Raw genomic sequence first — 22,644 nt, forward strand, 5'->3', positions numbered from 1 at the left:
ATTTATTATCTCGCTTACAACGTTTTTAAATTGTATTTTTTTCATTGTCTGTACAGTGTCCTTGGGTGGCCTGAAAGGCGCTTTTTAAATAAAATGCATTATTATTATTATTATTATTATTATTATTATTACATTTCGGTCCCTCACCCTCCTTTCTTTGCCTTGCTGTCTCTTAGGAAGTAGAGATAGAGAGGAGAGGATCCCCAGTCCCTTCGCTCCCTCCACTTTAGTCGCCTCTTACGACACGTAGTGGACCACAGTGGGAGAATTCTCACACCTCCAAAGGGACAGGGTACCTCACCACAGGATCATATGTGATTGGTAGATATGGAGTACCAGTAAGAAATGAGAGTAGGAAGAAATTGAGTTGTGTGTGGAAAATGAGTTGGTGATTGCAAATACGTTGTTTGAAAAGAGGAACGTAAATAAGTATACCTTTGTCAGAGTGGATGGCGGTGAGATGGTGGACAGAGCACTGATGGATTATGTAGTGGTTACGAAAGGGATGTTAAGTAGATTGTTGGATGTGCATGTTTACAGAGGTAAAATGAGTGGTATGTATGATCATTATTATGTGGAAGGAAAACTGAGAATAGATGGATCGTGGAGCGCTAGTTATAAGAAGAGTGTGAGGGAAGAGGTGAAAATGTCAGAGTTGAATAAGGCAGAAAAGGAAAGACAGTTTAAAGAGAGAATAGGGTAAGAGTATGAACGGATTAGTAGAAGAGAAGTGGAGAGTGTGGAATTGAAATGAAAGTGGTTTAAAGAGGCAGCGTTGAGGACTGCGAAAGAAGTGTGTGGCATGAAAAAAGTTGGTCTGTCATGATTACCTAAATTGAGCCACCTGTGGTAATCATCTGACGCGCTGGAATGCGATCCATGATTGGTTTATGTTCCCTTTTTAAGCACGCTACGCGGAGACCTCTTCGTCTGAGGATACTTCTGTACCCCGTATGACTCTCCCGATTACCTGTGCCTTCTTGTTTACCTGATTCTGCCTGCCTGCCTCCGATCCGACCTGCTTCCGTCCCACGCTACGATCTTCTCTCCAGTCCCGGTAAACTCGACCTGCTTCCGTCCCACGCTACGAATGGCTACGTGTTCCGAAGTTGTCTTCACGGCGTTGCTGCTGACGTTCGACGGTCATCGCGTCTCCCGCTAACCCTGTACGCTTCCCCAAATAAAAGAATTGTACGAACGCTCCGGGGTCTCCTGCTCTGTTCTGGTCCGCCTGACATGGTCGAGGTATTAGGAAAGGAAGTGAATGGTGGAATGATGAGGCTGTGACAGAAAAGAGACGTGCCTTTGAGGAGTGGCTGCAAGATAAGAGTGGTGATGCCTATGAAAGGTATAAAGTGAAGAAAAGGTTGTTAAAAGCAGTCGTGGAAGCAGTGAAAAGGAAAGCAATCGATGATTGTTGTCGAAAGATAGGAGTGAACTTTGAGGAAAGGAGAAAAATGTTCTGGAGAAGTGAAAAGAGTAAGACAGAGCGAGACTGGAAAGGAAGAGAAAGTGAAAGATAAGGACGGACGGTAGACTGCTTGTTAGCGGTAATGCAGTCAGGACGAGATGGGCAGAGTATTTTGAGTAGTTGCTTAATGTGGAGGAAAGTGAGAGTTGAGGCGATCAGTAGTATGGGAAGAATGCCCGTTTTGGGTGATTTAAATGTGAAGCCTGTCGAAACATGGGAGGTACAAGAGGCAGTGAAAGAAATGAAAGGGGGGAAGGCGCCTAGTTTGAATGGTTGTACTGCTGAATGCTTGAAAAAAGGTGGCAAGGCTATGATTGACTGGTTAGTACCCTTGTTGAATGTATGCTTTTTAAGTGGTGTGGTTCCTTTTGATTGGTGTAGTGCATGTGTGGTGCCATTGTATCAGGGTTAAGGTGATAAGTATGAATGTAGCAATTTGAGAGGTATCAGTTTGTTGTTTTATTAAGAGAGTGAGAGGAAGAATGGATGAGTTGGTGATGGAGGAGCAGAGTGGTGTAAGGAAAGGAAGAGGATGTGTGGATCAGGTGTTTACAGTACGACAGGTGTGTGAGAAATATTTTGCAAAAGATAAGGATGTTTATTTGGCTTTTGCAGACTTGGAAAAGTCGTAAGACAGAGTTGATAGAGAAGCATTGTGACAGGTGATGGTAATGTATGGAGTGGGTGAAAAGTTGTTGGAACCATTGAAGAGTTTATGTGAACAGCAGAGCATGTGTAAGAGTAGGGAGTGAGACAAGTGAGTGGTTCCCTGTGTTGACTGGTGTGAGACAGGGGTGTGTGATGTCACCATGGCTGTTTATGTGTCCATGGATGGTGTGGTGAGAGAGGTGAATTCAAGAGTGTTTGGAAGAGATGTAGAGATGATGGATAACAGTGGAACAGCGTGGCAGGTAAGTCAGTTGTTGTTTGCAGATGGCAGCGCTTGTGGCTGATTCTGAGGAAACATTGAGAAGGTTGGTAATGGAGTTTGGAAGAGTGTGTGATAGGCGTAAGTTATGTGTGAATGTTGGAAGAGTAAGGTGATGAAGTGTTGACGTGATGGAGTGGGCATGGTTTTAGAAATAAGGTTGCATGGACAGTTGCTGGAAGAAGTTGAAAGGTACTTGGGTTGTGATGCGGCTGCAGTTGGGGGAATGGAGTGTGAGGTATTGCATAGAGTGAATCAAGGAAGCAAGGTTTTAAGTGATGAGCAACAAGAGTATGAGTATGGATGTTAAAAGGGGACTGTATGAGTGTCTGATTGTGCCAACTGTGTTGTATGGTGCAGAGACTTGGAACCTGAAGGCAGATTTGAGAAGGAAATTAAATGTTGTTGAGATGAAATGTTTGAGGAGTATGTTAGGAGTGACAAGATTAGATAGATTGAGAAATGAAATTGTCAGAGATAAAACTGGAGTAGTAGTGGGACTGAGCAAACCTGTGGATAAGAGAGTACTCGGTTGGTTTGGACACATGGAGAGGAGGGATGAGAAGAGAATGTTGAAGAGGATCTACAGAGCAGAAGTAAAGGTAAAGAAACCAAGAGGAAGACCGCGATTGACGTCGATGGATGGTGTTATGAGTGCACTGCAGGAAAGAGGTCTAAATATAATGGAAGCTAGATCCCTTGTTGGTCATAGGAATGAGTGGGGAGGGGTTGTGAAAGGATAGTGGGATGTTTGGACGTGTTCTAAGGGATGGGCAGGGTACCTATATGATGCGGCAGGGGTAAACCAATGAAAGCTGTCGGGCCCTGCTGCTGAACATATCAGGTTAAAAGGTTCAATTGTGTCAAGACAGGTTTAATAAATGCATGTCCAGTTTTCTCTGTAAACTTTATATAATGATTTCAATTTCACAATCACCAACACTACCGTTTTATGGATTGGACTACCGCTTTTCTCCCCTTAAAGACCCATACTATTTAAAAATAATAATCTACTGCTTTTTCTAATACAAACAACAAAAATCTGAATTCAAGACGAGTATTTTAGTCTACGGCTGCTTTATTTTGAAGTGAGACAAAGTCCTTGTTCATTAATAAACCGCTCCAGTGTCAGGCCCTGCTGTTGAACAGAAGAGTGTGTTGTGTCACCCTGACCCGACTGACATGGCCGCTTTCTTGGGTACCGTTTCATCTGGAGTGACAAAAGCATGACCAACTTGGGTGCACAGGTGCTTAACTTGTTTGGGTGTTTTAGCATTTGGGTTGGCCATGGTCCAAAAAGTTTTGTGTGTGATTTTTGCTACTTTTTGCCTTTTTTTTTTTTTTTTTTTTATGTGTTTGTCTTGCTCTCGGTCACCCCTTTCGAGGGATATGGCCAGGGTAGATAGATAGAAAGATAGCATTAAAATGGTAGAGGTAATAAAAAGCCTGTTTCAAATACAGTCCAAATGCAAACCTAAACACACAAAAAAAGAAAAAAAATGTTTGTGTGTGTCTAAGAAATGCAGATACTTTGCAATAAGCTTACTGAAGCTGTGATCATGACTTTATGCCAGGAGATGGCAGCAGAAAGTAGAAGTTTCAAACACCGTACAGCGCATTTAAATTATTGATTTGGATGAAAGCAGGTCATATCATAACAACTTAAAGTGTTTTTGAGGCCTCTTTTTGGAGGCCTGTTTTTGTGTAACTGGAAGCAGGACCTCTGTGTCTGGTCGAGGTACCTGCGGAACTTGTCATCGCGCAGGCCATATACAACGGGGCTAAGAAAGCGAGGTAAAATGCGGACCAGCAGATAGCACACATAACGAATTTGCCTAGTGTGGCCTGGGAACACCAGAAGAAACAGCAACTCCATGCCAGGTGACACATAAGCCAGCAGGCACATGGCCAGCTGGACGCCATGCAGCAGTACGGTGGTGCGGGCTCTCTCAGCTAGTCCCTTTTGGGCTGAGGCAGAGCGTGCCGCTTTTAGGATCTTGACGTAAGTGAACACTAGAGTGAATAGGACGCAGAGGAAATAGAAGCAATCGACAGCGGTGCGCTTGTGCGTCATGACGGGATCCGGAAAGACGTTGGCTCGCAGGCAGAAGACATACCTCAGGAAGTAGCCTGGGGGTTGGGCAGCCAGTATGACAAAGAGGTCGGCGATTTCGGGGGCCACGGTTAAGAACCAGATTAGCAGAACGGTCTGGTACGTCTTTCGGGTTGTGCACAACTGATGATGCCTCAGAGGCCTGCAGATGGCCACGTAGCGTTCCACTGCCATGGCGGCCAGGTTGAGCGGCGTGTTCCTTGTGCTGAAGACTGTCAGAAGGAGGAATACGCAGCACAGGTACACACGAATGCGAAACACGATGTAGCTGAGCAGGAACATAGTGACGCTGAAGCTCAGCTGAACACTGTCGTTGATCACCATGTGGATGAACAGGATATAGCGGGGTTCATCGTGGAATGTCTGCACCGCCAACAATCAGGGGATAATCACACATACAACAAAATTAATAGCAACATCACCAATGTCAGGAATGACATGAGCACCAGAACTGGAACGGAAATACAGTAATCCCTTGGTACTTCACACTTTGGTTTTTGTTGGTTCACGGCCTTGCAGATTTTGGATTGAATCAAATCGGCTCCATTGGCATTTATATCACCCGCGATAACCCAGGGATTTCTGTATTGCTTATAAACATAGGAACATAAGAATGGTCAACAAAGTGATCTTACCTGAGAACAAACCATGAACACATAAGAAAAGACGGGCAACGGTCTATTTGTAATCTGTGTCCTACAGAAAGACTCTGCAGCGCATTGTAAGAACAGTAGAAAAGGTCGTTGGTGTCCCCCTCACGTCCCTCTGGGACATCCACAACTCCACACCCACCCAGCTCACAGCCTCTTCAACCAGCTGCCATCAGCAAAAAGACTGCAGAGTCCCAGAGCCAAAACTAGCAAGTTTAAGGACAGCTTCTTCCATCAAGCTGTCAGGACTCTGAACTCTCACCCTGCCTTACTCCCTCCTACCCCCTCAGCTTTTTGCTCTATTTAGTTTCCGGCTATATTTTGCTTTTTGCTTTTTTATTCTAACCATATATATTTTCATACGCCTACTTTTTCTTTTTTTATTTTGTCATTATCTGTTATTTTTATTGTGTCTTAAGAAGTAATTTCATCTGTGCTGTATGTTGTGGATATAGCATATTTGACAATAAAGTTGAAGGTTAAGTTGATCGATGCTAACAATCAAACAAAGTTGCACGTGTATGTTTTTTGTTGATTCAACCATGTTTTAACCTCTTCCTGCTTTTCCTGTGTTTAGGAGCCTTGGGGTTTGAGAGTTTTTGAACTCTACATTGCGAGATAGATGGTTTGGACAGTCTGTACAGAATTATCTTAATCTTATGTCCTGGCCACCCATATCTCCAGATCTCACACCATGCAATTTTTGTAGCGATTTATGAAAGGAATGATCTATGTTCCCCATATTACAAGAAACGTTGATGTGCGGAAGGCAAAAATATCAGACACTGTAACAACCATTGACAATGCAATGCTGGGACGCGTTTGGCAAGAATTTGACTATCAGCTTGATGTGTCATGTGACCAATGGTGCTCACATTGAGAAAAAACCCGATAACAAGCTTTATAAATTTACCAGATGTGTTTTAGTTTCAGAGATATTCAATGTCAAAATGTGCCTAAGACTTTTGGAACACCCTGTATTATAAGACTTGAACGTATTTAAATAAGGCAACGGATTCAGTTTGTAAAAGATGACCCCTCAGTATTCCCACCCCCTAAACTTTCTTTGAGCTTTTGTGTGTTTAGATTGAGTTTGAGCAAAATAATACCTGAGTTTTGGGTAAGTAAATAAATGTGTCAATACCTGGTGTTTGAAGAAAGTCGTGAGCAAGACAGCATTAATGTAGGTGAGCAATAACCAGAGAAAAACCACCAGGAAGTTTTTCACCACTGCAGAAACAAAGCTGTCTCTCAGGAGCACCTACACACATAATTAGAGTAACATAATTAAATAAAATAATAAACTACTAACTATTTTACTTACTTTGCTTGTCAATATCTAAGAAGACTATATTACAGTAATTTGTATAATACAGTAATATTCGTACTACAAGCCGCTACTTTATTTCTACACTTGAAACTGCGACCAACAATACACAATGCGGCTTATTCTTTACCTATCTATTTCATTGTGAGGCGAAAAGCAAAACTCAATGTACTCTACTGACTAAAATCCAGACGCCCATACTATCACAACAGCCTGCACATATGCTGAACCATGCGACTGATCTTAAGCTCTTACATCCCTTGCGCACATGACAAAGTGATATAGAGGAGACCAAGTATTGCCACTACTACTTTTTCATGCTTATGTTATTTTTTTTTCTCGTGTATCGCATGCAACAAGATGGCAGACAAACAGCGGCAACTAAGCAAGGATTCCACTATGTAAAAGAATTCCAAATATCTCGACCTAGATTTTTTTTCAATAAAAATCAATATTGGTATGATAGATAGATAGATAGATAGATAGATAGATAGATACTTTGTTCATCCCCGAAGGGAAATTCACATTTCCAGCAGCATCCCTGAGCTGAGAACAATCGAGAACAATCGAAAATAACACGGGAGCTGCTGGAGTGGCTGCCATTCGTGATAGTTCATGTATTTGGGTCCAGCATTTAAATAATTGTTTTTTTACTGAATGAACGTTCTTTTGTACCACTAGGAGGGACTAAATATCACACACTGTCCCTTTAAATAAAGTTTAGTTGACAGCAACAATAATCAACAACTCAGCATGTAAACTATTCCTTCAAATCAGAAAGGCTGTTGCAAACACTTGTTAATTCCCAATTTCCCAACATTAAATATATTCTATGAGAAGTATAATTCTTTCACAAAAAGTGTTTTTTCTGTACCAAAATATTAGTCTTGAATTCAGATGTTTATTCTTTGGATTTGAAAAAGCAGTAGATTATTTTTTTAAACAGTATGGGTCTTTAAGGGGAGAAAAGCGGTAGTCCAACCCATAACACGGTAGTGATGTGAGTATGAAATTGTTAATCATTATGTAGAGTTTACAGAGAAAACAGGACATGCATTTATTTAACCTAAAATGTCTTGACACGATTGAACCTTTTTAACCTGATATGATGAATGTTGAACATACTAAACCAGAATAATTTGGCCTGGCTGAATGTGTCAGTTCCACTTTTTTGGAACAACCGCTAAAAAGAGAACATGGAGAAAAATAGAAACAAAACAAAAACAAAATAATCCTGACCAGGGGTCTCGAACATGGTACCCCGGGGAACGAGGTAGCCACCTAAAACCACCTGAGTAGCCTGCAGACTACAGTACTTCTAAAAATATATCATGGGTCATTGTGATTTTCTTGGAAGTTTGTTTTATAACTGGCACGACTGAGCCTATTTTATCCTCTACTAATTACAACCTGGTAATTACATAGTAATAATAACATTTACACAAAATAGTATTAACATGTTAATTTAGAAATGCATATCAAAATGGAAGCTCTTTAAACTAATTAGTTTTAAAAAGTAGCTCTTAGCTTCAAAAAGGTTTGCAACAGTGATCTATACAATACAATTAAAGTCCTACCCTTCACACACAGAGAAGAGTTAAAAGCTAAACAAAAATGAATGAGCAAATCAACTAACTAAGTAAATTTCTAACCCAAAATAAATCAAACGGCAACAAAGAAGCAAAAACAGGGGGGAAACAGACAGGCGAGGCGAGACGAGACGAGACGAGACGAGAAGAATTTGTATTGTCATTTATATCAACATTTTGAAACCAAGTAAGCAACGAGATGAGACATGGCAATCCAGGGTAAAACATGTAATAAAGATTTAAAGGAAAAAATATAGGACTATCAGGATATATAAATAGGTAAAAAAATAATTGCAACTTATTGTTTAGGGACTGGCCTAGTGCAATGAAAAAGAATAGTGCATTGTAACAACAGTGCAATGAAAATAAGTGCAATAACATTTAGCAGCAGTAATTTAACAAAAAACTATCCAACTCCCGAGGTATATACATATAAATACAATTTCACAGTTTCGTGCAAAAGTATTTTTTTCAAAGGTTTATAGAGCAACAACAAAGGGGCAAAAAACTAATTGTCGCAAGATATGAATGTTTGAGCATGAGTGTACCTGTTGTGGTAAAGTTACGTTGTCTGAAGAGTTCATATTGCTGGAAAAGAAAAAAGTGGAATTATTATTTCAGAGGTGAGATTTATAAAGAGTTATGATCATCATCATCAAAAAATGCAGGCAGGTCGGCTAAGAAACAATTGTGGCGCACGTTTATAAACTGGAGGGAGAAACGAGTAAACATGAGCTTGTGTGATGTCACATGTTGGGCAGTTCTTAGCAAGAGTATATGCTTCCATTCACAGGAACATGTGATGAAATATTTGCTGTAAATGTGCAATAAGCTGTGTATTTATACGTTTCTTTCACTACTATACTATGAGCATATAAACCAAATTATCAAAATAAAATAATTGTGCTGAAAGAGAAAAACAGGACATGTGACAGTCAAAAAATGAAAAATCACTAATTCGGGTTTTTTATTTTTTGTTCCTAAATGTTATTGCACTTTTTTTCGTTGGAGTATTGTTACGATGCGCTATAATTTTAAGTCAAGTCATGTTTATTTGTATATCCCTTAAGCATTATTATTATGACTTAGGCCAGTTTTCTAAGCACTACGTTGTCATTGTTTTTTGGGCTATTTATCCTGATAGTCCTTTATCTTTTTTCTCTCCAGCATCTTTATATCTCTTACATATTTAACTGTGGAGTGCCATGTCTAACCTCGTTTCATACAATGTTGATATCAATTTGTGAATTTATATATATATATATATATATATATATATATATATATATATATATATATATATATATATATATATATATATATATATATATATATATACAGGACTGTCTCAGAAAATTAGAATATTGTGATAAAGTTCTTTATTTTCTGTAATGCAATTAAAAAAACAAAAATGTCATACATTCTGGATTCATTACACATCAACTGAACTATTTCAAGCCTTTTATTATTTTAATATTGCTGAATTTGGCTTACAGCTTAAGAAAACTCAAAAATCCTATCTCAAAATATTAGAATATCATGAAAAAGTATACAAGTAGGCTATTCAACTAATCACCTGAATCATCTAATTAACTCGAAACACCTTGCGAGGTTTCCTGAGCCTTAAAAACACTCAGCTTGGTTCAGTAAACTAAATCACAAGTATGGGGAAGACTGCTGATCTGACTGCTGTCCAGAGGACCATCATTGATACCCTCCTGATGGAGGGTAAGACACAAAAAGAAATTTCTCAAAGAGCAGGCTGTTCACAGAGTGCAGTTTCAAAGCATATCCACAAAAAGTCTGTTGGAAGGGAAAAATGTGGCCGGAAACGCTGCACAACCAAGAGAGATGACCGCAGCCTTAACAAAATTGTGAAGAAGAGCCGCTTCCAGAATTTGGGGGAGCTTCAAAGACAGTGGGCTGAAGCTGGAGTCCAGGTATCAAAAGCCACAGTTCACAGACGTGTCCGGGAAATGGGCTACAATAGCCGTATTCCCATGGTCAAGCCACTTCTGAACTCAAGACAACGGAAGAAGCGTCTGACTTGGGCTATGGAGAAGAAGCACTGGACAGTTGCAGAGTGGTCCAAAGTCCTCTTTTCAGACAAAAGCAAGTTTTGCATTTCATTTGGAAGTCAAGGCGCCAGAGTCTGGAGAAAGGCTGGAGAGGAGCAAAATCCAAGTTGCTTGAAATCCATTGTGAAGTTCCCACAGTCAGCAATGGTTTGGGGAGCCATGTCAGCTGCTGGTGTTGGTCCACTGTGTTTCACCAAGTCCAGAGTAAATGCAACTGTGTACCAAAAGATTTTAGAGCACTACATGCTTCCATCTGCTGAAAAGCTCTATGGAGATGAGGATTTCATTTTCCAGCATGATCTGGCACCTGCCCACAATGCCAAAACCACCAGTAACTGGTGCACTGACCATGGCATCACTGTCCTTGATTGGCCTGTTAATTCCCCTGACCTGAACCCCATCGAGAATTTGTGGGGTATAGTTAAGAAGAAGACGAAAGACACCAGACCTGCAAATGCAAATGAGCTGAAGGCCACTATCGAAGCATCCTGGGCATCAATAACACTTCAGCAATGCCACAGGCTGATTGCCTCCATGCCACGCCGGATTGATGCAGTAATCCGTGCAAAAGGATTCCCAACCAAGTACTGAGTGCATCAATGGACATTTTCAAATGTTTGATTTAGTTTTGCTGTTATAAAATTATTTTTTTTACTTGGTCTGGAGAAGTATTCTAATATTTTGAGATAGGATTTTTGAGTTTTTTTCAGCTGTAAGCCAAAACCAGCAATATTAAAATAATAAAAGGCTTGAAATAGTTCAGTTGATGTGTAATGAATCCAGAATGTATGACATTTTTGTTTTTTTAATTGCATTACAGAAAATAAAGAACTTTATCACATATATATATATATATATATATATATATATATATATATATATATATATATATATATATATATATATATATATATATATATATATATATATACTGGACTGTCTCAGAAAATTAGAATATTGTGATAAAGTTCTTTATTTTCTGTAATGCAATTAAAAAAACAAAAATGTCATACATTCTGGATTCATTACACATCAACTGAACTATTTCAAGCCTTTTATTATTTGAATATTGCTGATTTTGGCTTACAGCTGAAAAAAACTCAAAAATCCTATCTCAAAATATTAGAATACTTCCTCAGACCAAGTAAAAAAAATAATTTTATAACAGCAAAACTAAATCAAACATTTGAAAATGTCCATTGATGCACTCAGTACTTGGTTGGGAATCCTTTTGCACGGATTACTGCATCAATCCGGCGTGGCATGGAGGCAATCAGCCTGTGGCATTGCTGAAGTGTTATTGATGCCCAGGATGCTTCGATAGCGGCCTTCAGCTCATTTGCATTTGCAGGTCTGGTGTCTTTCATCTTCTTCTTAACTATACCCCACAAATTCTCGATGGGGTTCAGGTCAGGGGAATTAACAGGCCAATCAAGGACAGTGATGCCATGGTCAGTGCACCAGTTACTGGTGGTTTTGGCATTGTGGGCAGGTGCCAGATCATGCTGGAAAATGAAATCCTCATCTCCATAGAGCTTTTCAGCAGATGGAAGCATGTAGTGCTCTAAAATCTTTTGGTACACAGTTGCATTTACTCTGGACTTGGTGAAACACAGTGGACCAACACCAGCAGCTGACATGGCTCCCCAAACCATTGCTGACTGTGGGAACTTCACAATGGATTTCAAGCAACTTGGATTTTGCTCCTCTCCAGCCTTTCTCCAGACTCTGGCGCCTTGACTTCCAAATGAAATGCAAAACTTGCTTTTGTCTGAAAAGAGGACTTTGGACCACTCTGCAACTGTCCAGTGCTTCTTCTCCATAGCCCAAGTCAGACGCTTCTTCCGTTGTCTTGAGTTCAGAAGTGGCTTGACCATGGGAATACGGCTATTGTAGCCCATTTCCCGGACACGTCTGTGAACTGTGGCTTTTGATACCTGGACTCCAGCTTCAGCCCACTGTCTTTGAAGCTCCCCCAAATTCTGGAAGCGGCTCTTCTTCACAATTTTGTTAAGGCTGCGGTCATCTCTCTTGGTTGTGCAGCGTTTCCGGCCACATTTTTCCCTTCCAACAGACTTTTTGTGGATATGCTTTGAAACTGCACTCTGTGAACAGCCTGCTCTTTGAGAAATTTCTTTTTGTGTCTTACCCTCCATCAGGAGGGTATCAATGATGGTCCTCTGGACAGCAGTCAGATCAGCAGTCTTCCCCATACTTGTGATTTAGTTTACTGAACCAAGCTGAGTGTTTTTAAGGCTCAGGAAACCTCGCAAGGTGTTTCGAGTTAATTAGATGATTCAGGTGATTAGTTGAATAGCCTACTTGTATACTTTTTCATGATATTCTAATATTTTGAGATAGGATTTTTGAGTTTTCTTAAGCTGTAAGCCAAATTCAGCAATATTAAAATAATAAAAGGCTTGAAATAGTTCAGTTGATGTGTAATGAATCCAGAATGTAGGACATTTTTGTTTTTTTTAATTGCATTACAGAAAATAAAGAACTTTATCACAATATTCTAATTTTCTGAGACAGTCCTGTATATATATGTGATAAAGTTCTTTATTTTCTGTAATGCAATTAAAAAAACAAAAATGTCATACATTCTGGATTCATTACACATCAACTGAACTATTTCAAGCCTTTTATTATTTTAATATTGCTGGTTTTGGCTTACAGCTGAAAAAAACTCAAAAATCCTATCTCAAAATATTAGAATACTTCTCCAGACCAAGTAAAAAAAATAATTTTATAACAGCAAAACTAAATCAAACATTTGAAAATGTCCATTGATGCACTCAGTACTTGGTTGGGAATCCTTTTGCACGGATTACTGCATCAATCCGGCGTGGCATGGAGGCAATCAGCCTGTGGCATTGCTGAGGTGTTATTGATGCCCAGGATGCTTCGATAGCGGCCTTCAGCTCATTTGCATTTGTAGGTCTGGTGTCTTTCATCTTCTTCTTAACTATACCCCACAAATTCTCGATGGGGTTCAGGTCAGGGGAATTAGCAGGCCAATCAAGGACAGTGATGCCATGGTCAGTGCACCAGTTACTGGTGGTTTTGGCACTGTGGGCAGGTGCCAGATCATGCTGGAAAATGAAATCCTCATCTCCATAGAGCTTTTCAGCAGATGGAAGCATGTAGTGCTCTAAAATCTTTTGGTACACAGTTGCATTTACTCTGGACTTGGTGAAACACAGTGGACCAACACCAGCAGCTGACATGGCTCCCCAAACCATTGCTGACTGTGGGAACTTCACACTGGATTTCAAGCAACTTGGATTTTGCTCCTCTCCAGCCTTTTTCCAGACTCTGGCGCCTTGACTTCCAAATGAAATGCAAAACTTGCTTTCGTCTGAAAAGAGGACTTTGGACCACTCTGCAACTGTCCAGTGCTTCTTCTCCATAGCCCAAGTCAGACGCTTCTTCCGTTGTCTTGAGTTCAGAAGTGGCTTGACCATGGGAATACGGCTATTGTAGCCCATTTCCCGGACACGTCTGTGAACTGTGGCTTTTGATACCTGGACTCCAGCTTCAGCCCACTGTCTTTGAAGCTCCCTCAAATTCTGGAAGCGGCTCTTCTTCACAATTTTGTTAAGGCTGCGGTCATCTCTCTTGGTTGTGCAGCGTTTCCGGCCACATTTTTCCCTTCCAACAGACTTTTTGTGCATATGCTTTGAAACTGCACTCTGTGAACAGCCTGCTCTTTGAGAAATTTCTTTTTGTGTCTTACCCTCCTGATGGAGGGTATCAATGATGGTCCTCTGGACAGCAGTCAGATCAGCAGTGATTTAGTTTACTGAACCAAGCTGAGTGTTTTTAAGGCTCAGGAAACCCTCGCAAGGTGTTTCAAGTTAATTAGATGATTCAGGTGATTAGTTGAATAGCCTACTTGTATACTTTTTCATGATATTCTAATATTTTGAAATAGGATTTTTGAGTTTTCTTAAGCTGTAAGCCAAATTCAGCAATATTAAAATAATAAAAGGCTTGAAATAGTTCAGTTGATGTGTAATGAATCCAGAATGTATGACATTTTTGTTTTTTTAATTGCATTACAGAAAATAAAGAACTTTATCACAATATTCTAATTTTCTGAGACAGTCCAGTATATATATATATATATATATATATATATATATATATATATATATATATATATATATATATATATATATACTGTCAGCCTGTGGCATTGCTGAGGTGTTATTGATGCCCAGGATGCTTCGATAGCGGCCTTCAGCTCATTTGCATTTGTAGGTCTGGTGTCTTTCATCTTCTTCTTAACTATACCCCACAAATTCTCGATGGGGTTCAGGTCAGGGGAATTAGCAGGCCAATCAAGGACAGTGATGCCATGGTCAGTGCACCAGTTACTGGTGGTTTTGGCACTGTGGGCAGGTGCCAGATCATGCTGGAAAATGAAATTCTCATCTCCATAGAGCTTTTCAGCAGATGGAACATGTAGTGCTCTAAAATCTCTTGGTACACAGTTGCATTTACTCTGGACTTGATGAAACACAGTGGACCAACAACAGCAGCTGACATGGCTCCCCAAACCATTGCTGACTGTGGGAACTTCACACTGGATTTCAAGCAACTTGGATTTTGCTCCTCTCCAGCCTTTCTCCAGACTCTGGCGCCTTGACTTCCAAATGAAATGCAAAACTTGCTTTCGTCTGAAAAGAGGACTTTGGACCACTCTGCAACTTTCCAGTGCTTCTTCTCCATAGCCCAAGTCAGACGCTTCTTCCGTTGTCTTGAGTTCAGAAGTGGCTTGACCATGGGAATACGGCTATTGTAGCCCATTTCCCGGACACGTCTGTGAACTGTGGCTTTTGATACCTGGACTCCAGCTTCAGCCCACTGTCTTTGAAGCTCCCCCAAACTCTGGAAGCGGCTCTTCTTCACAATTTTGTTAAGGCTGCGGTCATCTCTCTTGGTTGTGCAGCGTTTCCGGCCACATTTTTCCCTTCCAACAGACTTTATGTGGATATGCTTTGAAACTGCACTCTGTGAACAGCCTGCTCTTTGAGAAATTTCTTTTTGTGTCTTACCCTCCTGATGGAGGGTATCAATGATGGTCCTCTGGACAGCAGTCAGATCAGCAGTCTTCCCCATACTTGTGATTTAGTTTACTGAACCAAGCTGAGTGTTTTTAAGGCTCAGGAAACCTCGCAAGGTGTTTCGAGTTAATTAGATGATTCAGGTGATTAGTTGAATAGCCTACTTGTATACTTTTTCATGATATTCTAATATTTTGAGATAGGATTTTTGAGTTTTCTTAAGCTGTAGGCCAAATTCAGCAATATTAAAATAATAAAAGGCTTGAAATAGTTCAGTTGATGTGTAATGAATTCAGAATGTATGACATTTTTGTTTTTTTAATTGCATTACAGAAAATAAAGAACTTTATCACAATATTCTAATTTTCTGAGACAGTCCAGTATATCTCATCTCATCTCATCTCATCTCATTAGCTGCACCGCTTATCCTCAGTAGGGTCGCGGGGGTGCTGGAGCCCATCCCAGCAATCATCGCTCCTGTCCCGTTTTTGCACCTGTTTTTCCACCTGTACGTTCCTGATCTCCTGGCTCCAACCTCTTTTTGATCCAGACCACGTTTTTGCTCTCCTGTCCCGGCTATCGACCTGTATTTTCCATCCTTGACACCGCCATCTCCCGCCACGGAAGATCCACTTTCGTATTCGGATCAAAATCTGATTGCATGAGCGGCTTGCTTCCCACGCCCAGCGAGCACCGGATCACGGGCGCTGCCGTTCCTCTTTGTAGTCAAGTCAAGTCATTTTTATTTGTATAGCCCTTAATCACAAAGAGTCTCAAAGGGCTGCACAGGTTATTGCAAACCTCATCTCATCTCATTAGCTGCACCGCTTATCCTAAGTAGGGTCGCGGGGGTGCTGGAGCCCATCCCAGCAATCATCGGGCAGTGGGTAGGGGACACGCTTTGGTCCTGACATATCTATCTATCTTTCTATCGATCTACCCTGGTCATATCCCTCGAGAGGGGTGACCGAAAGCAAGACAAACACATACACAATAAACAAAGGAAATGAAAAAGGGAAAAAGTAGCAAAACACACACACAAATTTTGGGGGACAATTGCACCCAAACAAGTTAAGCACCTCGGCACCCATGTTGTTCATGCTTTCATCCCTCCTGATGAAACGGTACACAAGAAAGCCGCCATCTCACTCGGGTCAGAGTGACACAACACACTCTTCTGTTCAACAGCAGGGCCCGACATTGGGGCGGTTTATTAATGAACGAGGACTTTGTCTCACTTCAAAATAAAGCAGCCGTAGACTAAAATACTCGTCTTGAATTCATCTTTTTGTTGTTTGTATTAGAAAAAGCAGTAGATTATTCTTTTTAAATAGTATGGGCCTTTAAGGGGAGAAAAGCGGTAGTCCAATCCATAAAATAGTGTTGGTGAGTGTGAAATTGAAATCATTATATAAAGTTTACAGAGAAAACAGGACATGCATTTATTAAACCTGTCTTGACACAATTTAACCTTTTAACCTGATATGTTGAAAGTTGAATATACTAAACCAGAATAATTTAATATAATTTAATAATTATCAATTATAATAAAGACAATTCCCCCTGAGATTTGATCAGCAAACTCAGTGGAAATGTTTAAATCCAAGCTTAAAACACACTTCTATTCTATAGCACATGAATAACCTATATTTTATGTTGACAATATCTGTGTATTATTTGTTATTGCAACATCCATTGCAGCCTGGTCATCCTTGGAAGGGGGATTACCTCATGTTCTAGATGGGGTATTTTGAAGTCAATGTCGAAGTAGAACGAAGTTGAGTAAAGTCAGTAGAGTTTTTCGAGAACCGGCTTCTTCGGCTCGGTCCCAAACGGCTCTTCAGGTTGTTTTTGCTTCTTTAATCCTTACACGACCAAATATTATGTAAAATTGTGCACAAAATGATTCGAAGGAAGGGGGGAATAGAACAAAAAAGAAAAAAATACCAAATTAAAAAAGTAGTGAAAAGCTGAGAAAAAAGAAACAAAAGGAAGAGAAAAAATTCAGAAAAAATTCAGAAAAAAGCCAGAAAAAAAGAAAAAAGAAACAAAGGGAAAAAGCAAATAGAGAACAAAAATAAAAAATAAAAGCTAGGAAAAAATAAACACACTGAGATTTTTTAAAGGAATTTAAAAAATAGAAAAGAAAAACAGAGAAAAAGAAGAAAACGTTTGTGTTGCATTCAAATAATTTCCAATTGTACTAAGTCAATCTTGTTGCCAACATTGTACTTTCACGAAAAAATGTGATTAAATACAGTTCTGTATCATGCAACCGACTAAATAAGCCTCCAGCAAAATGTAACTTGATGTCAAGTTTTGGACATGTTTGATAATGACTTAGTTGCCACACTTGGGATTGCTGTTGCTCACTGTTGTTTCAAGCGTTGCTCACGGATTTTGTGTGAATGCTCAGACCCCTGGAAAATTAGAGGGAACATTGCTCGCAGGCAGCGGAACACTTCTTGGCTCTTGGGATCACCAGAAGACCGGCGCTCTCAGAACGAAGGCTTTGGACCAGAACATAGGGGGAAATCAGATCTGAAAAATATCAGTGAGCAAGTCTCCATTCTCTTCCTTTTGTTTCTTTTTTTCTCAGCTTTTCACTACTTTTTCATTTTGATATTTTTTTCTTTTTTGTTCTATTCCCCCCTTCCTTTAAGTCATGTTGTGCATAATTTTACATAATATTTGGTCATGTTGGGATTAAAGAAGCAAAAACAACCTGAAGAGCCGGTTCCTTTTAGTGAGCCGAGCCGAAGAAGCCGGTTTCCCAAAAACTTTACTCAACTTCGTTCTACTTCGACTCGACTTCAATATACCCCATTTAGGACACAACGTCAGGGGAACCCGTGTATTTTTACCTTCATGCACTGTAACTTTGACTTAAGTCGCTTCTTAATTACCGGTAGTAATTTTGAGCCCTCATTTTTGTGCGCTGGCTAGATTTTCTTGTGCGCTAAAAATGTGTGAGCAGTGCGCAATTGCGCACGCTCGGAGCTTAGAGGGAGCACTGCCTGCGAGTCGTATTTTTTGGCATCCCTGTTTAAAAATGTATTGCGCAGAATGCAGGCAGCACGTCTTGCAAACCATTTTCTGTCAGGACCAGAACGGAAACAGGACCCACTTGCGTAACGTTTACCACAAGTTTTATTGAATAAACGAGGAAGGGCTGCGCCCACGATCCGATGTTCGCTGGACGCGGGAACCGGGTCGCTCTTGTACTCGGCTTGTGATCCGAACACGGAAGTGGATCTTCTGTAGCGAGTGTCAGGGACAGGAAAACTGGTCGGTAGCCGGGACTGGAGAGCAAAAACGTGGTCAGGGTCGGAAACGAGTCGTAAGCCAGAACTGGAGAGTAGACGTTGTCCAGATTAAAAAATGAGTCATAAGCCAGACCGGGAGAGCAGACGTGGTCGAGATCAAAACGGGTCATAGCCGGAGACAAACGGGAGCAAAAACAGGCGGGAGTCAGGGGTCGAAAAAAGGCTTGCCTTGAAAAACAGAGGTTCGCAGACGGACTGACCACAGGGGCTTGACAGGACAGGGTTTAAATCGTGGGGAAGCCAATCTGTCAACAGGCTGAAGCTGGCGCCAAACGGGCGGGGCCAATTGGACGTCATGGCAACCGTGACATTTTCTAATATCGAGGACAACACGTGCATATCAGTTTCAAACTTTATTTGTTCCAAGTACAATAAATGACCCTCATATTAGCTCACTACCATATCTCATGCCACAAAATGAGGGCAGAACACAAAGGGAGGTAGATTTATTTATTCAGTGCAAGAAGCTGAAGGGTGTTGGGACGTATCAGCGATGTATGAGTAGATGTAGTCCAAAGACAAATATATGGTAGGTACACAAAAAAACACTAAATGGCAAAGCCACGAACGGTTGCGCCAGACCTCAGACTTTTGTTATAATGGTAATGTATTCCTACCTTCCCTGGGAGATCAAAAGTACTTATATTATGTTATATATATATATATATATATATATATATATATATATATATATATATATATATATATATATATATATATATATATAATATATGGTTGGATGGATGGGGTGAAATGTGTTCTGGATTTGAGGTAGGTTAATTAAATGGATGCAAGAGCGTGTGCGAGGGATAGGTGTGAATGGGAAAGGATAGTTAAGAATGGCTGATGTCAAAACATATGTTGCGCAGGGGGGTAAATCAGTGTATGCTGTCTGGGCTCTCTGCTGATGAAGGGTTGCCTGGTAGAGCAACTCAACCCTTGTTGTGCTGTGGGCTTGAAGTGAAGTGGAATGATTTTTTTGGTGAATGCGTGTGTGTTCTCGACTCTAGCAATGTGGCGTACTTATCAAAGTGTTGTGAATTGTTACAGCGTTATTGTTACAGTGTTAATGTTACTGTGTACCTCACTTGTTAACCTGACTGCCCATTTTGCACATCTGGTTAGCTACTCTTCTTGCACTATCGGCACTATGGTAAAATACTATACGTAGCCATAATACAATACAACTTTATTTATATCTGTACATTCAAGGAAACTGTGGGGGTCAGATGCATCGACATTTCGTTCTGTATACACGTGTACTAGAATGACAATAAAGTAGATCTGAATCTGAATCTGAATCTGAATCTGAATTACAATTAACTGTGTTAAATGTATTTGCAACAAAAATCAAGTCTTCATGTTAAAGTGACCGAAAGACAGTAAACCTTTTCAAAGGCAAGTGAACTGAAACTGACAGCAAAGTTCCCTTGGACTCTGATCAATTCATTCTGTTTTTTATATTGACACCTGTAAGGAAAAATGTATTGGATGCCGCCTGGAAATGTTGACTATTGTTGCACTCTGTTCTATATTTTAACTATTATGAACAGTTTACATCATTGTAAGCCAATCATGTTCCCTGTGCAACCTAAGAGATTTAATAAAATGAAAGGGCTCAGGGGAGGACCTTTAGAACAGGTTGTAATTTTTCATATGAAGTTTGAGCTCTTTCCTTTTCTCCTTGCCAGTCCAAAATCCATTGACATCTTCTCACCTTAATTTGAGCGGCTACTAAATTTAAAGCAGATTAGGTTTACTTTATGACTCCTGTACTGTAGAGTTCTCCCCTGAAAGTTTTTACCCCTGAGTTTTACAGCATCGTTGTCTCCTCTGTGAGCCGAAAGCGGGGCTTTACGGTAGTCGCTGTTGGCCACTTTTCATGTGGTTAGCGAGTTTGTTGCTACTACTCTTTCTTATATTTTTTTCTTTGGGGCCACCCTTGCACAGTAGATACTCTTTAAGGTACTTCCTGAAACACTTGTCCATCACTCCATATAAAATGGGGCTCAATGCACGAGGGATGATCTGAAAGAGGATGTAACAGGCAAAAAGCGTGTCCAAGTATTTCTCTGGGAACAAGCGGAGCAAGGCTTCCTTGAGCATTGGAATCACATAGGTTGCCATACAGAGCAGAACCTGAAAGCCATGCAGAACCACCGTCCTTCTAGCCTTCTTGGCGTCCTAGCTGGCGGCCTGGGCCGCAAATAGGATTTTGAAGTATGTGAAGAAAATGACTGACCAGGCAAGCAACTGGAAAATGATGTACAAGATCTTCCTTTTTCAGTCAGCAACTGGTTAGGGAAGACAGTTGTCGTCGTCGTCGTCGTCGTTGAGTCACTCAAGGCGCCTAAGGTAATCCATAGTAGCGCCAGACTCGCTCATAGGAGGCTCCGTAGTTCTCCGAAGGAGAGGGGGCTGCGACTGTCCTGTGTCGCCAGGCCTGACGGGGTGCGACCCAAGCAAACCAAGCAGACGAAGCCTCTAAAGTCCTTAGTACGTTCGGACAGGCCGGTGCATGATTTATGGAAGCCCCGTGGGCAGGTAGTACAGGTGATTGGGGTGTGGTCGCAGCGAATGGTTCGAAAGCACCACTGGCATTTGGACTGAGGGCCAGGGTTGCTCTCGAAGTCGCCCTCCCTAAGAAGAACAGAGAGAGGAGAGTAGAAGAGAGAGAAAGAGAGGGACAGATAGAAAGAGAGAAAGACAGACAGACAGAGTAAAATGCAAAAAGGGGGGAAAGAGAGTGAGAGAGGTGGGGAGAGAGTAGGAAAGAGAGGGATAGAGAAAATGAGAGACAAGAGTGTAAAGGGGAAAGAGAGAAAAGGAGAGACAAAGAAGAAGAGAGGACCAAGAAAGAAAGAAAGAGCGAGTCTGAGTGGACTGAGTTGGATTCGTAAGGCTCCCTTCGCAGGACACCACGGGAAGGTTCCTAGTCTTTGTCCTGCGAAGACAGTTGTTCTGAGGCAAAAGATTGGAGTGGAGAAGAACTCTGATGGCTCTGTGGCCAGTGTGAGAAAGAGGTCAGGGAGGATGGAGACTAAACTTGTAGTCCAGATTAAGGCAATGACGACCTTAGTCGTCCTTACAGTGCAAATGCGAGCATGGTGAAACGGAAGAGTTGGGAGGCGTGTTCTCAGTGGTGATCAGGGCCATCATGATGATGGAGGCAAATATGGAAACGCTGATTTTGTAGAGAGTGTAACTGACCACAAAAAGAATGATGGTTGAACTCATCTGGATCATGTCGGATAGAAAGTCGGAATAGGTTCACAATTATGGGTCTCACGATTGTTTTCAGTCTTGTTTTCTCATTTATTTTCACTCCAACGGGGGTGCAAGGGGCTAGCAATGAAGAATGGAATTGTTAGAAGATATCTGCGAATCAATCCTTTGACCCGCTCTTTTTAAATGCATGATTCTGAATTTTTTGTAACATAAAAAACATTTTTAAACAAAACCATACCACAAGTATTTTGCTGTTATACTGCAGTCTACTCATTTGTTTGTCCTGGAAAACGTAATTCATACAATACATGAAACATGATCAGAATTTTCGTCTTATTTGTAAAATTACTCTGCAAAATACTGTGCCTGGAGAAAGAAAAAGTCAAGCCAAGTCAAGTCATTTTTATTTGTATAGCCCTAAATCACGAAGAGTCTCAAAGGGCTTCACAGATTATTACACTATATTACACAGACTATTTTTCAGCCGACGAGAAGAGTAGGTTATTCATATGCTATGGAGTAGAAGTGAGTTTTAAGCTTAGATTTAAACATTTCCACTGAGGTTGCAGATCGGATAAAACCAAATGCATCAATTAGAGACCTAAACGCAATAGTAAGTGAACTGAGTGGGGAGTTCATATGAATGTTAAAGTCCCCCATAATTATAATTTTAATTTTAATTAAGGAAACTACCCAGAAATAGAGGAAAAGATCTTTGACTGGTTAGAAAGCCAGACACAAAATTGATGTGGAGTGTCTTGGCTAAATGTTTGTTTGCAATATTAAGATTGTTTGAGCCACTAGTATTAAGATTTCCCTGCTTCCCTTTTGTTTCATCCACCACTCACCCCACTACACCCCA

General features: G+C 40.6%; 1 protein-coding gene and 1 pseudogene across 1 annotated transcript; both read right to left on the bottom strand.

Annotated features, from left to right (window-relative positions):
• Nucleotides 1-4,023: 4,023 nt before the first annotated feature.
• LOC148363563 (odorant receptor 131-2-like) lies at nt 4,024-8,662 on the bottom strand. The gene is made up of 3 exons (XM_088337318.1): nt 8,627-8,662; nt 6,307-6,423; nt 4,024-4,875 (listed from the first exon to the last, which is right to left on the bottom strand). Exons 1-3 carry the CDS (start codon nt 8,660-8,662, stop codon nt 4,024-4,026), a joined length of 1,005 nt encoding a protein of 334 aa, XP_088193444.1.
• Nucleotides 8,663-20,408: 11,746 nt separating this feature from the next.
• LOC148363564 (odorant receptor 131-2-like) lies at nt 20,409-21,821 on the bottom strand (annotated as a pseudogene).
• Nucleotides 21,822-22,644: the final 823 nt, after the last annotated feature.

This window comes from Urocampus carinirostris, chromosome 6 (assembly GCF_059441175.1).
Source record: "Urocampus carinirostris isolate Australia breed hairy pipefish chromosome 6, RoL_Ucar_1.0, whole genome shotgun sequence".
NCBI lineage: Eukaryota > Metazoa > Chordata > Actinopteri > Syngnathiformes > Syngnathidae > Urocampus > Urocampus carinirostris.

Excerpts from the sequence above, each read along its gene's own strand:
- LOC148363563 (XM_088337318.1), bottom strand. The coding sequence starts at position 8,662 with ATGAACTCTTCAGACAACGTAACTTTACCACAACAG. Across the intron at positions 6,424-8,626 it reads ACGTAACTTTACCACAACAG|GTGCTCCTGAGAGACAGCTT; the intron begins GTACACTCATGC and ends TTATGTGTGTAG. Across the intron at positions 4,876-6,306 it reads CGACTTTCTTCAAACACCAG|ACATTCCACGATGAACCCCG; the intron begins GTATTGACACAT and ends TTGGCGGTGCAG.